The sequence below is a fragment of the Mustela nivalis genome (genome assembly GCF_964662115.1).
Source record: "Mustela nivalis genome assembly, chromosome: 10".
In the NCBI taxonomy this organism is placed as follows: Eukaryota; Metazoa; Chordata; class Mammalia; order Carnivora; family Mustelidae; genus Mustela; species Mustela nivalis.
Window position 1 is genome coordinate 35038069 of NC_139029.1, and position 14861 is coordinate 35052929.

General features: G+C 46.2%; 1 protein-coding gene across 4 annotated transcripts; it reads right to left on the reverse strand.

The window, feature by feature from the left end:
- Positions 1–1639: 1639 nt before the first annotated feature.
- Positions 1640–11977, reverse strand: LOC309842933 (cytochrome P450 4A6-like). 4 transcript variants are annotated; one of them, XM_082687928.1, is made up of 12 exons: positions 11691–11977; positions 10544–10685; positions 9724–9768; positions 9120–9247; positions 7998–8122; positions 7471–7625; positions 6948–7054; positions 6667–6857; positions 6438–6582; positions 5486–5503; positions 5265–5341; positions 1640–2501 (listed from the first exon to the last, which is right to left on the reverse strand). In XM_082687928.1, the coding sequence occupies exons 1-12, from the start codon at positions 11883–11885 to the stop codon at positions 2333–2335; spliced, it is 1497 nt and encodes a 498-aa protein (XP_082544054.1). In that variant the 5' UTR covers positions 11886–11977; the 3' UTR covers positions 1640–2332. The 4 variants fall into 4 exon arrangements, 2 of the variants coding, with proteins under 2 accessions (XP_082544054.1, XP_082544053.1); XM_082687927.1 differs by having other exon boundaries at positions 5486–5550; positions 6438–6571; positions 11691–11974; XR_014299859.1 differs by having other exon boundaries at positions 2450–2501; positions 6438–6571; positions 11691–11975.
- Positions 11978–14861: the final 2884 nt, after the last annotated feature.

Below are 14861 nucleotides of genomic sequence, written 5' to 3' on the forward strand. Positions count from 1 at the left end.
TTCATGAATTGGTTCTCCAATAAGATTATTTGGAAAGGCACTGATGACTCTAATACCAATGGTAAAGAGCACCGGTAGCCCAGGGCCCGATGCTGCAATACACAAGACTTCACCATTGGATGCTGCTAATCAAAGTCTTGCAAAAGGTAAGGTTCTGGTGACCAAGTACTGGATGTCTTAAAACATGTTAGCATAAGAAGACTGACTGGATGTCTGGGCTAGAGTGGAAAAAGTGCGAAAAGGAAAGAACAATGTGAGGGATTCAAATTCTCAGATATAAATAAATAAATAATGAATGAATAAATAACCCAAAAGCTTCTATGTCTGCACTGAAGATCACTCTGACCTGTAGCAACAAGCTTTAGCCAGGACCCAGATTCTGAAACTAAATCCAGATAACATCATGCCTGTGTCTGAATTATCAGGAGACTGATTTCTATATCTTTCAGGATATCTTCTGTTACACTGAAAACGCTGAGAAACGGGAATGGAGACATATGGGAAAAGTCCCATGAAGCTGGAGCCATCAAACACCTATATTCTACTGAGTCTTCTTTGCCAGTTGGGGAGGATATCTATTCCAGCTAGGCATTCCAGAACCAGAGAAATAACCTCAGGATAGGTTTGGGTATACAGCACCAGCTAGGTGGCAATAACTTGCAGGAAGGCTCTCCAGAAGGCTGCATCTGCTTTAAATCAATGTCTAATATATGGTGCTGTGTCTCTCATAGCCAGGACTCACCCACCCAGGACTCAAGAGATGGAAATAAGAGCAGCACCACTCATTATTACCCACAGTGATTTGATCAGCAAAACTTGGAGTATTTATCACTGTAACCTTAGGTTCTGTTGTCCTAGTTATCTCACCTCCAAAAGTAGGAGTACTTCCGCTGGGGGATACAAGAATAACTATGTGAAGGACTCCTGGACACTTTGTGCTCCTCATGGGTCTAACTCAGAAGCAGTGACTGTACTGATCAATCCTGACCACCAAGGGGGAAACTGGCACTTTTCTTACCATGAGGATAAGAAAAAATATGCTTGGAATGGAGGAAATACATGGGCATCTCATAGAACTACCCTGCCCTGTCATGAGAATAAATGGGAAAATGCCACAGCCCAATTCAGGCAAGACTAGTAATGGCTCAGATCCCTTAAGTGTGAAGATTTGGGTCATGGTGTCAGGCGAAAAAAACCACAACCAACTGAGGGACATTCAGAGGGTGAAGCAAGTATGGAATGGGTAGTGGAAGAAGGCTGTTATAAATGCGAAGGATGGCCATGTCATAGGTTATAGAAATAAAGAGGGTAATTACTTCTAGCATTTTCTTGCTTTGTTATGAATATGATTATGCATGTGGGCACATGCGTGTCAGATTTTTTTTTTCTTGTCTTATATCCTGCACAGAACCCAGACGTGTGGTACTAATAGTCAACTTTGTATCATAGCATGTAGGTCACAGTATTTCAGGGAGAAGAGAGAATATACCCTCCAATGACTGCTTCCTGGTTGGGGAAAAGGATCAACACACATTCAATTGTGTGAAGGTTAGTTGATGGAAGTGTGACTTTATTATACTTAAATTGCAGATGAAGTATGGTTTAATGGAATGTGCAAATGATAAGAGGACACATGGTAGACTGTGATAGACTAGCTTTATGCATCAGCTTGGATTGGCTGGAGTCTCCGTTATTCAATTAAACAAAAGTCTAGATGTTGCACTAAAAATTTCATGGGTACTGTTAGCATCTGTAATCAATTGTAATTGTAATCAATTTAAGAACAGCATATTTCCTTGATAAATGGGGAGGCCTAATCCCCTCACTGAATAGCCTTAAGAGCAGACTTTTAGAAGGTAGAAAATGCAAGAAAAGAGATTCTCCCTTAGAGATTCTGTAATACCTTTGTTGTGCCAGGGAGACCCATTTCATATTTCTGATCAGCTAAGCTGCAGGATCAGCATCTTGTGCTCTTTTAAGGAACCAAGTCTGTGTAATGTGGTTAAGCAGCAAGGAACACAAAGCAGACAGAAAGTAACAGCAACAGGGAGAGGGCAGACAGCCTGGGGGACAGGCAGCTGATCATGACTTACATGGATAGTCAGAGCTACAGCTGGGTAGGAGAAAGGTAACAAGCAAACAGGTAGGAATATTGGAAAAGGGTGAGATGGAGAAGAGCATACAGTCTGATGCACAACAGGAGGAGAGCAGGAGACTGGCTGTGGGCAGAGTGAAAGTGGGAAGTGGGCAGAAGACAGTAGACAAGAGAGACTGCAGGAAAACATGATGGTAGGCAGGAAGCCATCGGGGCTCATCCTTGTCCCCACAAGGGTTAGAGGAGCTTCCTGAGATGCAGGTAGATCCCATTCCTGGACATTAGCACAATTCTTGGAGTGGGAACAGGGACCCTGAAAGGATCTGGTGCCAGCTCAAAGCGGAGCAGGGTCAAGGCCACCGCCACCTTCATCTCGTTCATGGCAAACTGCTTCCCGATGCAGTTCCTGGGTCAGGGAGGAAAAAGGAAATGAGAAGTGGCATCAAACCCCCTGCCAGGAGCAGCACATTCATGGCCCTCCTGCATGGACACACAGCCCAGTCCCTTTCCCTCAGGACACACACACATCTCTACGCCTACCCCACCTAGCTTGTTTCACACTCTCCCCTTATCCTTTGACAAAGCCTACACTTTTCCAGTATTAGCTCCTACTCCTATCTATGCTCTCAGTAGGCCTGAAATTCTGTTGCAAGAAGGTCAGCAACTTGTGCTCAGGGCAAAGTCAAGGGATCACTAAAATAGTTTATTATTAAGTTGTTCGCTCTCTGCAAAGCCAGTTCTGGTTTCACAATGGGGAGAACAGGACAGGGCACCATGGGGGTGGGTTGGGCCACCCTTCAGGCCCTAACCATCTGGGGCACACAGGGGTCCAGATCCTCAGAGTAAAGACAAGGCAGAGCTGGGTAAGGAAATCAGTATGGCACAGAGAAGCTTCTGCAGGGGCAGAGCCTTAGTGACTCTCAACCTGCTACACCATCTGCCTGCCAGGTTGGGTCCAGACTCCTACTTTCTTCTTGGTTCCTCAGTCAACCAGCTTCTGTAGCCTTCCAATTCTACTGCAGAAATGTCTCTGCTTGCCATCCCTCTACCTCCTCACCCAGACTTTTCTTTTCCTGCCTCCACTTCCTCTCCTGAAACCCCAGCCAAGTTCAGAACCTTCCATGCCCTCCATCACAGGTACAACATGTCCAAATGCCTCAGATGACATCAGAGTCCTCTCTCGGTTGTTGGCTCACTCACTAGTCACCTGTTAACTCTCTCCTCCTTCCAGCTCAGCTCCTGCTTAGGAGATCCCAAGGAATGCCCTCCCTCCACCTCTGCCTGCCACATGCTCATGGCTAAGGGCAATGATAGCCTGTCCTCACCCCAACTCCTGCTCACTATGCCTCTTCATTCCTGGACCCTGACATCACCCTAATACTTTACTCAGGGACACATCGCTTTCCCGAGTAGGACTGTGCCAGGAACATGGAGCTTCCTATGGTGGGGTCAATTAGGAAATGAGTGAGTAAAGGAAAAAAAAGAAAAGAAAGAAGGAAGGAAGGAAGGATGGATGGAAGGAAGGAAGGAAGGGAGGGAAGGAAGGAGAAGAAAAAGAAGAAAAGAAGAAAGAAAGAAAGAAAGAAAGAAAGAAAGAAAGAAAGAAAGAAAGAAAGCCAGTCTCTTTTGAGTGGAGGCATGTAGTTCTTGAGTGTAAACTCCTGGAGGCGAGGCCAGTATGCTCTCTCATAGCAGAGGACTTGGCACACAGAGAGAAGCTTAATAGGTAGTCTTAAAAATGAACGATGTCTATTGAACTGAAAAATAAACCCATGCTGAATGGAATAAAATGAGTAACCATTAGTTCTGAGCTAGGAGCTAAGCTGCCTACTCCTCTCCTGTCTCTATTGGCAGCAACATGACTTGCACCAATGTCTAGGAAGAAGGACTCAATCTCAAGGAAAAACAGATCCTGGAGCCAGTATCTGGAAGCACAATTTGCTAAAAGATGTGGTGTGAAAGTGGGTTCACTCTGTGTGTGAAGGGTTGACAGATTTCTGTGTTTGGAAAAAAACATTTTTCTAAGAACTGCTTACAAAGTTTCCTGCAGTTACTATTTATAGGACACTCTCAGCAGCACTGGAGGATTTCACAGCAGCCATGCTGGACAATAGTCATCCCACTGAACAGCTACTTCACGTGTGCTTTACATTTTACACACCAGATAACGTTCAAATGCCATGTGTCATATATATACAACAGATTGCATTTTCTTCCAAAAGCAATTAAATGTCCTCATTTTCATATATTTGCCCATTTGGATGTCTGGACTCTAAGTGTAATATTAAGGTATATAGAGCCCAGATCCTATGTACTGATTGGACACCTGAGAAAATTGTCAAGTGTACATGACCATTACCATAGAATCAATAATTCATTTGGTTGAAGAAAATATAGCAACAACACACATTAGCCGAGTACTTTATGAAGCATTTAAGAGACACAGGAACCTGTATATGGCTGAAATATTTGAGGCATGCAGGAAGCTGAGTACGGAAGCACATGCAATGTAGTCAATGGTGCAGTGTGGAGCAGAATGGGGAGTTTAGTAGAAAATCTGGTTTGAGGGACGCCTGGGTGGCTCAGTTGGTTGAGCAGCTGCCTTCGGCTCAGGTCATGGTCCCAGCATCCTGGGATCGAGTCCCGCATCGGGATCCTTGCTCTGCAGGGAGCCTGCTTCTCCCTCTGACTCTGCCTTCCACTCTGTCTGCCTGTGCTTGCTCTCACTCGCTCTCTCTCTGACAAATAAATAAATAAAATTTAAAAAAGAAAAAAAAAAAAGAAAATCTGGTTTGAGATTGTGTGCAACAAAAACTTTTGTGTCCATCCTGTGTTTGACTTTGACAACACTTGAAAATTACATGTGAGAAAATCTAATTCTGTAAAGTCATACTCACAAAATGAAGAACTCACAAGAATACCCTGAGCAATGGAACACCCACTGATACTGAATTGTGGATGGAGATTGTGTAAGAGCAATGGGTCAAAGTCTCCATGGCATTCAGTGATTACCAACTTTCTTTGCATAGAGACACACACCTCTTTCCCAGCACTCCAACATGCCAGGACATATCTACAGAAACCCACATAAATGTAGCAAGTCACAAACATCAAGTATGTGCCCCCAAAATAGCCCCTGCCTCCTCCCATTCTAGTACGAGTGCCTCACCTTGATCCTCCTGAGAAGGGCAGGAAAGCATGGCTATGTCGAGAGGAGCCTGGTGCAAACCGGGAAGGGTCAAACACCTGCAGAGGGAGCACCAGGGCCAGGACAGGTGTGATCAAGCCCTTCCTTCCAATCATCCAAGGGACAGCACACCCAGAGGTGGGCCAGGAAGAGGGTTTGATCTGGAGAGGTCATCCCACCTCTTCTGCCCAACGTCATCATACCTCTGGGTTTGGCCACACCTTTGGGTTGTGGTGAAGGGCATAAAAGGAGAGCGTCACTAAGAATCCTGTGAACCAAAGGAGAGAAGGCTAGACATACATGTTTGTGGAGCCCAGCTGCACCCACACACAGCTTGGCAGCCACATTGAGAACCACTCCTCATCACTGTGAATGGAATGATAGTGTTGCAGGAGAGATGGGGCAGACATGGCACAACAGGTGTGCATGTGTGCACAGATTAGAAGATTAATCATGACCAGGCTGAGACGCAGGAAGGAACTGGAGGCTTACTTTTTGGAGCAACTCAAGGGACAACTCACATTTATCAACTACCATCCGTGACCTCTTAGAAATATCCATGAATGCCTACATCCTCACAATAACCTTCCAATGAAGGCTCACATCTCCATCATGCTCATGAGGCACCTGATTCTCAGAGAAGCTGAGCAACTTGCCTCTGACCACCCAGCTAGGATGTGGCAGGGCTGGGATTCAGAGCAGAGAGTAGACGAACAGTGGTCTCCAGCTATGGCAGGGATCTGAGATCTGGTCATCAGCTACTCTCTGCCATCATCCTGAGGGCTCCTTGGAGACTGGACCATCTGATCCATGATAGTGAATTTTTTGATCTCTCTCATTAGCCGAGACCCTATAAGGAAAGACCACATCTCCCCCAGTCCCATCTGATTTTCTCTCAAGCACTCATATCTCAAAGAATGAGAAAATTAGGGCAAAACACAAAACCACATTCAGAGTCTATCGGGTTTTTATTTCTTGGATTTAAGCTCTGTGCAAAGAACACCATATACCTCATCTGAACAACAAATGAAATACTAGTTTTCCTGAGGGGTAAGGTGTCTCAAAGACATGCACAAACTGTGGTGTACATGTGGATTTCTGGTATCTCATGCATTCCTGCCGACAGTTTATGAGTGAGAATGGGGAGTTTCACACCTTTGGGTAAGGAGCGTCCATCAGGGAAGGTGATGGGCTTGCTGAGCTCTCTGCCAACACCTGGAACTGGTGGATAGAGTCGAAGTGCCTCCTTGATGCACATGGTGGTGTAGGGCATCTGGTCCAGGTGGCCCCTAAAACAAAGCTATCCTGAAGGGTGGGCAAGGCCCTGGCAGCCAGGGAATTCTCTACTTGAGAGGGAAGGGCCTCCCATCTCAAGAGCACTCACCAGGTAATGGAGACACCACCCCTCAGGAGGTTCTGGATCTCCTCCCGGCATTTCTGCTGATGCTCTGGGTGTGTGGCCAAAGCATAGAGGATCCAGGAGATGCCGCTGGCTGTGGTGTCATGGCCCTCAAACATGAAGGTGTCCACTTCCGCACGGAGATCTTTGTCAGAAAGGCTGCTCCTGTTCTGCATCTGGGAAGACACAGAGCAAGGGCAGGTTTGAATTTGCCCTCCTCCTCCACACTCGTGGGACAAGCCTCAGGCCTTCCCTGCCACACTCACTTGGGCAAAGAGGAGGATGTCCAGGAAGTCCAAGTGCCTCTTGCTCCTGACCTTCTCCAGGTTTCCCTCCTCCTGCAGCCGAGCTTTCCTCAACTTGATCACTCGGTCTGTCCAGAACAGTGTTCCCAGGCAGAGCTGAATGCTCCGGGTGCCCAGACACAGACACCCCAGTCAGGGTGCCAGGTAGATCAGGAGGAATGTGGGAGTGAGTGTGTTTGTTGGGGTGGGAGCTCTAGCACCAGGTGCTTGCAGGTCACCACTCCCCTCAGCAGCACAGCCAAGGAGGCTCTGCTTGAATACTACTGGCAGGGGCTTATTCAGCCTTCACCCATGGGGTGACACATGTAGCTTCTTGCATAGCACCTGGCACCCTAACACCTGCACCAGAGGAGTTCCCGGGTGGGTGGGAACTTCCCAGGTCCTGGAAGGGCTGCCCGGGGCAGGACTCAGCTTGAGGGTCAGGGCCAGACCCTTTGGGATGTGCCTGATGAAGGAGGGGAGCTTCTCAGAGGGCAGATACAACCTGTGTGTTGATGGGCAAGCTGGCAGGCCTGATGGTTCCAGTGGCCTTCAGGGGTCAGCCTGTAGATGATGTCTTTCCAGTAGAAAACATTCATCATCCGAGAAAACACCAGGTTGTTCAGGTCCCGAATGGCTTGAAGGTAGGACTGGGAGTTCCTGAAAGGGGAGGATGCAGAATGGACTGGATGGGGAGAGGCATGTGACCTGGAGTGTGGTGGGCCTGTGTATGGAGCATTCCACAATCAATGGGACAGGCAACTCTCGGCATTTGTCATGTTGTTCTTATACCCTCGAGACTCTTAGCCCTTTATGAGGGACATGGGCATCCAGGTTTCTTCCTGGGGCAGAGAGCAGGGTCTGTGCCCAATGAAGGGTTGTTGCGGGCTGAATTTAACTGGGGCCAGGGGTTCTCTGCAGAATGTGACTCTTTGGGCTGGTAAACATCCGAGATGTCCTAACTACCTCTCAGATACGTTCACCCAAGTTGGTAAGAAATAGGACCTTGCACCTAATAAGGATTTCACTAACCTTTCTGTCTGGTGGTTGGCCTGGTCACTGAAGGCACACTTCATAAGGGTGTCCAACGTCATCAAGGAGATGTGTCCAAAGATCTCCAGAGATGAGTTCTGGTTGAGGAGCTCCTCCCATTTTTCCTGTGGTAGAGGGACACATAAACCTTTTTCTACTCCTTTAAAGGACCCATGCTAACAAGGCTAGACTCTCTCTCTGCCTCTCCAAATATTCTGAAAGATGCCCTCACTTTCTAAAGCAGTTGTGTTTCATCAGTTTAGGACCATATAGCCATTTGTTTGTAATGCAGTGAGTATTTTCTCAGAATATACTCTGAGAAAGTTGTTAGTTAATTTTCATTTAATTAATCATGATCTCCATCTGACTTAGGAAGAAGTTTGATAATAACCGCCTTTTAGCAGATCAGAAAATATTGTTTTTCAGGGGACTCAGGGTAAATATTTGTGTCTTGGGGTTGATCTACACATGAAAAACAGGAGAAGTCCCAATTTAGGGAGCAAGAGTCAAGGCAAAGGAAAGGTCAAAGGGCTAAGACTGGGGTTTCTAAAGAAGGGATATCAGGGACTTCGGTTCCTCTTTTGCAACAAATGTTAGTTGAGCACAATGAGTGAGAAATAGAGTCATGCTCAGAGTTGACATTATGGCAGGACCCAGCTTTGGGGATAAAGAGCTGGTCTCCAATTCCCTCCATGGAGCATCTAAAACCCATCAGAAGCCTTCAGCCCCAGCCCAGAGCCTACCAGAGTGAACACATGGGATGTCCACCATGCCTTTGAAGCTCCTACTGCCCATACCAACCAGGGGAAGCTTGTCCTGTTGTCTAGGGGCATTGACTACTCTTCCTGCCCAAATCAAACACATGAAAGCAAGAGGAGAAGGGACCCTTTATCCACCATGACTGACTCTCCTATGGTCAAAGAGCAAAGAGTGGAGAAAATAAGTGCCTGGGTCCTTTCCTATTCCATCTATCCTCAGGGGGCCCTGTCTCATAATATGGTATAAGTGGGTGAATCTGGGTGCCATGTCTAATGAATGTCTGAAGGACACAGCTGTCTGAGAGTGGACTTTGTGAACTGTACTGGGGGTGTGAGTGTGCAGGTGGGCAGGGTTTGAACTTACCAGCATCACTTGGACAGAGTCGGCCATGAGCCCCACATAGGGCTTCAGGATGTCATAGTGGAAGGCTGGGGTCAGCATTCTCCGGTGCTGGAACCACGTCTGCCCATTCAACAGGAGCAAACCATACCCTGGACCACAATGGGTGTGTGGGGGGGAGGGAGGAACCTCCCAAGAGTTGTCTGGGGACAACTGGGGAGGAACCCAGGGTGTCAGAAGAAGGGCATTCTGGGCAAGGCAGGAAAGGACAGTGCATGTCAGGAAGGGGACTTTCCAAAGCCTGGTGCGCAGGAAGTGGTTATAACAGCTGCAAAAATCAAGCCTGAAACAGAGCTAAGGCTGGTTTATAGAAGGACTTTAGTGAAAAGTTGGGCTGAGATCATTGGCGAGGACTCAGAAGTGATGTGGGATAAACTGAGAATCAGGAGGTCTCTCCCACCATCAGGAAGAGGTGAGGTTTTTATTAGAAGAAGAGAATGGAGACTCAACTCAGAGTTAAGTGAAGTGACTATGGTGCTGGTCACCTCTTATTTAATCTGAGTCAAATGAATAGGTGTTGGTAAACCTAAGCAGAAGGTAAACCACAGTCATAATTAAATGTACTTACCTAACCAGGGAGCTAGGAATCTATAGGAACCATCAGACTTTGGGTCTGAAAGTAAGAAGGGCATTACAGGAAACTGGAAGTGACCAACATAGGCATGATGTTCCCTGGAGGTAGCTATGTTTCAGACCATTGTCCCCCATCCCTTTCTGATGATTGTTAGCTGGCAATTACTGTCAAGGCACCTCCTACTTGCTTCCAACGCGAACTCTCTTTCTTTCCTCATAGTCACTGAAGGCTGGGGAAGGCAGACTCAAAGTCCCCTTGAAAAGCCCCACTGCATCAGGTAGGTATATTCAGCAGAAACAAGGGCTCTGTTTTAGTGCCAGTGAAAAGACAGAGTCTCAGGTATTTTGAGGAATCGTGGTGACTTGGCCATACCATTACCCATCATAGAGAACACTTAGAAGTACCAAACTGAAGTTATCTTGTATAAGAAATTGTCTTTCAGATCTGGAATTGTCTCAGTTTGGTTAAGAAAGGAAGGAAAGACAGCAACAGCCAGGCAGAAAGGAGGAAGGGAGGAAGGAAGGAGGAGAGAAAATAAGGAAGGAAAGAAGGGGAGAAGAACAGAATGAACAGTACACAACAGAAAGGATAAGAGAAAGGAATAGAAAAAGGAAAAAAGCAGCCCAACACAGCTGTTTCCACGTTCAATTTATATAATATCTGGCCTTCTGCTGGCTTGTATGCTGGGAGGGTCATAGGTAGAGAGTCACGTATTGATAGCTGAGCCTCCAGTGTCTTGTGCAAGTTCACAGACCCCTAGGCATGTATCCAAGAGGGAATAGCTACTCCAACAGGTATGCGGGTGTCCTCTCACCAGATCGTGCCAGGATCAGCTTCATGTAGTCAGGGTCGTAGATCACGACCTCCATTTCTGTGCCCCATAGCCAGCGAGGACAGGCACATGGAAATTTCTCTACCCATTTCAGTAGCAGTTGCAGCTGCTCTTCTTTTTGCAACTGTCACCAAAAGAAAGAGAAATCAATAGGGCGCCTGGGTGGCTCAGTGGGTTAAAGCCTTTGCCTTCAGCTCAGGTCATGATCTCAAGGTCTTGGGATCAAGCCCCGCATCTCTGCTCTGTGGGGAGCCTGCTTACTCCTCTCTTTCTGCCTGCCTCTCTGCCTACTTGTGATCTCTGTGTGTCAAATAAATAAATAAAATAATCTTAAAAGAAAGAAAGAAAGAAAGAGAAATCAATAAAACCTTTCTTCTGGTTCTGTGGCTAGATCCAGGGGTAAGGGCAAGATGGACATAAGAGAGAGTTCTGGATCCATCAGCAAACTAAGTGTTCAGAACTGTTTCTTATGACTTTGGCTCTGATCCACACTTTCCTGGCTGTCCAAGGTTTATCCTAAGCTAGGTTATGTCCCATTGTCGAGTGGAGTTAGTGGCCTTCACAATCAACAGCCTACAGAAACTTGTCAGGGATTAACTCCATGGTGTACAAAACTACTGGAAGCCAACATTTGCATGATAAACTTATGACAACTTTTATCACATGGTAAGCAATTGTGCCATACAATTTTATTTGGAGCATAAAGTAGATTGTATTTCAAAATTTAAATTTGTGTATTAATACTACTTTGATGACAGCAGATTAAGAGGCCATGACACTAGAGGATAATTAATGTTATGATGGAGGGAAGCCCAAGTTTTGGGGGAATATTTGGACACTCTGAATTGGCCATTAGAATCCCTTCCTCATGCATTTGTTCATTCATCAAGTCATCATTTACCAAAATGCTATTGGGTTACTTGGGTCTGTTGACTACAACTGCTCAATGGACTTTGACCATTTGTTGAAACCATAAACACTTGGTGAGCCCCTCCACATGTGGATTTTCCCTTTGCCATGGGCAGCCCTCACACCAAGCCAGTGCTAGCACATAGCTTGTGTTGGGTGGCTGGTTGCTGCCTTCCCCAGCTGACCCCACCCTTCCATCCCCAGTCCAGCCCCTTCCTACCTCATGCCTGTGCCCAAAGAGCCAGTGGGAAGGAGGGGACGGGAACTCCTGGACTGCTCTTAGAAGCCACTGCCTGTGCAGGTACAGCTGTGCTGTCTTGAGCAGGAGCAGAACCAGCCCTAGCACGGAGGCCACTTGTAGGAGCCCAGGGACACCGCCCAGGGGTCTGATGACACTCAGCACAGAGACACTCATGGTGCAGGTGCTGCTGGATCGCTGACTCTCCCTGACTGTCCCTGACTGTTGCTGACCTTCCCTGAGAATCCCGGCCCAGACAGTCAGGGGAGGATGGCCCTGTCTACCTGGAGGGAGGGTGAAGAGTGAGGGCGGGGCTTAGACTGGACATCTAAAGTTCATTAACTGTGAGGATGTTAATGGGAAACTATGGGAGGAAAGCTTTGTCAGCAGACAGCGATAATGGCTGGGTACGTTCCCGCTTGCCTCTTCTCCCTGTTACTCAACAAATATTTTAGGAGCACCTACTCTGTGCCAGGCAGGGGCTATATGCTGGGACACAGCTGCCAGCAAACATGAATCCTGACAACAAACATGAATCCTGACTGCAAAAACTTCACAGTCTAGTTTACCAAATGCTCAGGAAGTGGGTTTGTTTTATTATCCCATTTGTGAGAGGAAAACACTTACAGAGAGCTAACATGATGAGATCCCCATAGGAAAACCACCATTGAGAGTGTCATCTGGGATTAGAATCAGGGATCTCCAAACTGTCTGTCTCAGCTGCCTCTGTGTTGTTCCCCATGCTTGTCCCAGCCCATCATTCAGTGATGTTCTGGGATGACTGTGCCTACAGGCAGAGCACTGGCCTCACACTCAGGAGGCCCAATCCAGGGCTTGCTCATGACATATGAAGCCAACCAGTCATACTCTCTGTGCCTCAGGTTCTCCTACTATAAGGGGGGGTAATCATCCCTTTCCCAAGGAATGCTCATTCAGTCACACATGCACTCAGCAAATGTTTCCTCAGCTCACAGTCTGGGAGATAAAGGCAGAAAACTAATGTAGTACAGGAAAACATGATAAGGCCTGTACTGAAAGAATGAATAAGAGGGTAGGCCCACCCAGGAAGGAGACAACTAAAAACAAGAAAGGGACCCTGAAGGGTGAATAGGTATTCACCAGGTGATGAGTGCTAGGGAATGGGATGGGCACTGAAGACTCATGGAGACCATATGAAAGCACATCTGAGGAGGACAAGTAAGTCTCTCAGCCTCACTTCATTCCTGATTCTCTTCCCCCAAATTGACTCCAAGCCCATAACTCTGAAAGGAAAACAAGATGTTTTTGTCAGGCGTTCTTTGGAAGGCAGCTTTTCCTCCTGCCATGTTCGTCTCCATCTACCTTGTTATTCCTACACCCTCCTCCTGTGGCTGACTCCTGAGGACTCAGGAGGCAAACATGGAGTTATACCCAGAATTGCAACCCAGGCTGTTCCACTTCCAATCTTTCTCCACAACTGCCCATCATGTGCTAGGTGCAAAGCTGGTACTGATCCAAGCAAGGAAAGGAGTCAGGCTCCAGAGTCCCTGGACCTGGGCCAGCAAGGCATGGAAAGTAAGCATAGAAATGGAGGAAAGTTGAGAGGCATGGGCAATATGATTACACACTCCTGGGTTTGGACAGTGGCCCAGGACTTAGGGGGAAATGAAGAGACCTGTGGCTCCATGGGTTGTGTAATGAATCTCCTGTTACAAGGACCTGAAGCACCAAGTCCTCAACAGTGTATGACACTTCTTAATGTAGCATTAATCTGAGGAACAGGAAACATACAAAATAAGAAGGCAGAGGAATTCTCCCCAAAAGAAAGGTCTAGAGGAAATCACATCTAGGGATTTTCTCAAAGCAGATAAAAGCAATATATCTGAATAAGAATTTAGAGCAATAATCATTACAATGTTAGCTTCTTTCAAGGTGAAAGAAGCATAGAAGACACCAGAGAGGAACACCTGGATAACTCAGTCAGTTAAGCATCTGCCATCAGCTCATGTCATGATCTCAGGGTCCTGGGATGGAGTCTTATATTGGACTCCTTGGTCAGTAGAGAGCCTGCTTCTCCCTTTGCCTGCCACTCCCCCTGCTTGTGCTCGCTCTTTCTTTCTGACAAATAAATAAAATCTTAAAAATAAATAAATAAAAAAGAAGTAGAAGACACCAGAGGAAGCCTTGCTGCAGAGGTAGAAAATCTAAAACTTAATTAGGCTGAAATTAAAATATGCTATAAATGAGATGCAAAACCCACTGTATGCAATCACAACAAAGAAGAAGTAGAGGAATGAATAGAAGAGATAGAAGATAAAATTATGGAAAATAATGAAGCTGGAAAGAAGAGAGAAAGAAAACTATTAGATCATGAAAGTAGACATTGAAATCCGCAATTCCTTCAAGTACAATAATATCCATATCATAGGAGTCACAGAAGAAAAGACCAGGAAAAAGGCTCAGAAGGCTAATTTCAACAATGTGCAGCTACAAACTTCCTAATCTGGGGAAGGAAATAGGCATTCAAGTCCAAGGAGCATAGAGAACTACCTTCAGAGTTAACAAAAACAGGTCAACACCAAGATATATCACTATGAAACTTGCAAAATGCAAGATAAAGAGAGAATTCTGAAAGCAGCTAAGGACAAAAGATCCTTACAAGGGTAGACACGTAAGGTTAGCAGCAGAGTTGTCCACAGAAATCTGGCAAGCGGGAAAAGAGTGGCATCATATAGTGAATGTGCCAAAGGGGAAAAAGATGCAGCCAAGAATATCTTATCCAGCAAGGCTGTCATTCAGAATAGAGGAGAGATAAAGAGTTTCCTAGACAAGAGAAGTTGTAAGACCTGCAAGACCTATGAAGGAGGACCCTTCGAGCAGGAAGGAGAGGCCACAATCAAAACAACAACAACAACCACCTAGAAAAGAACAGAGGTAATCTACAAGAACAGTGCCTTTACAGGTAATGCAATGGCTTTAAATTCATACTCATCAATAATTGCTTTGAATGTAAATGTACTAAATGCTCCAATCAAAAGACATAGTGTATCAGACTGGATTTTTTTTTAAAGCCCCATTAATATGCTGCTTACAGGAGACTCATTTTAGACACAAAGACACCTCCAAATTGAAAGAGAGGGGAATAGGGAACCATTTATCATGTTAATAGACATC

What these genes read in the sequence shown, in the direction of transcription:
- LOC309842933 (XM_082687927.1), bottom strand. Translation starts at nt 11,885, where the DNA reads ATGAGTGTCTCTGTGCTGAGTGTCATCAGACCCCTGGGCGGTGTCCCT. An exon ending in GCTGATCCTGGCACGATCTG is followed by an intron (nt 9,769 to 10,543) that starts GTGAGAGGACAC and finishes TCTTACTTTCAG; the next exon opens with ACCCAAAGTCTGATGGTTCC. An exon ending in TGGACGCTCCTTACCCAAAG is followed by an intron (nt 5,551 to 6,437) that starts GTGTGAAACTCC and finishes TTTGGTTCACAG; the next exon opens with GATTCTTAGTGACGCTCTCC.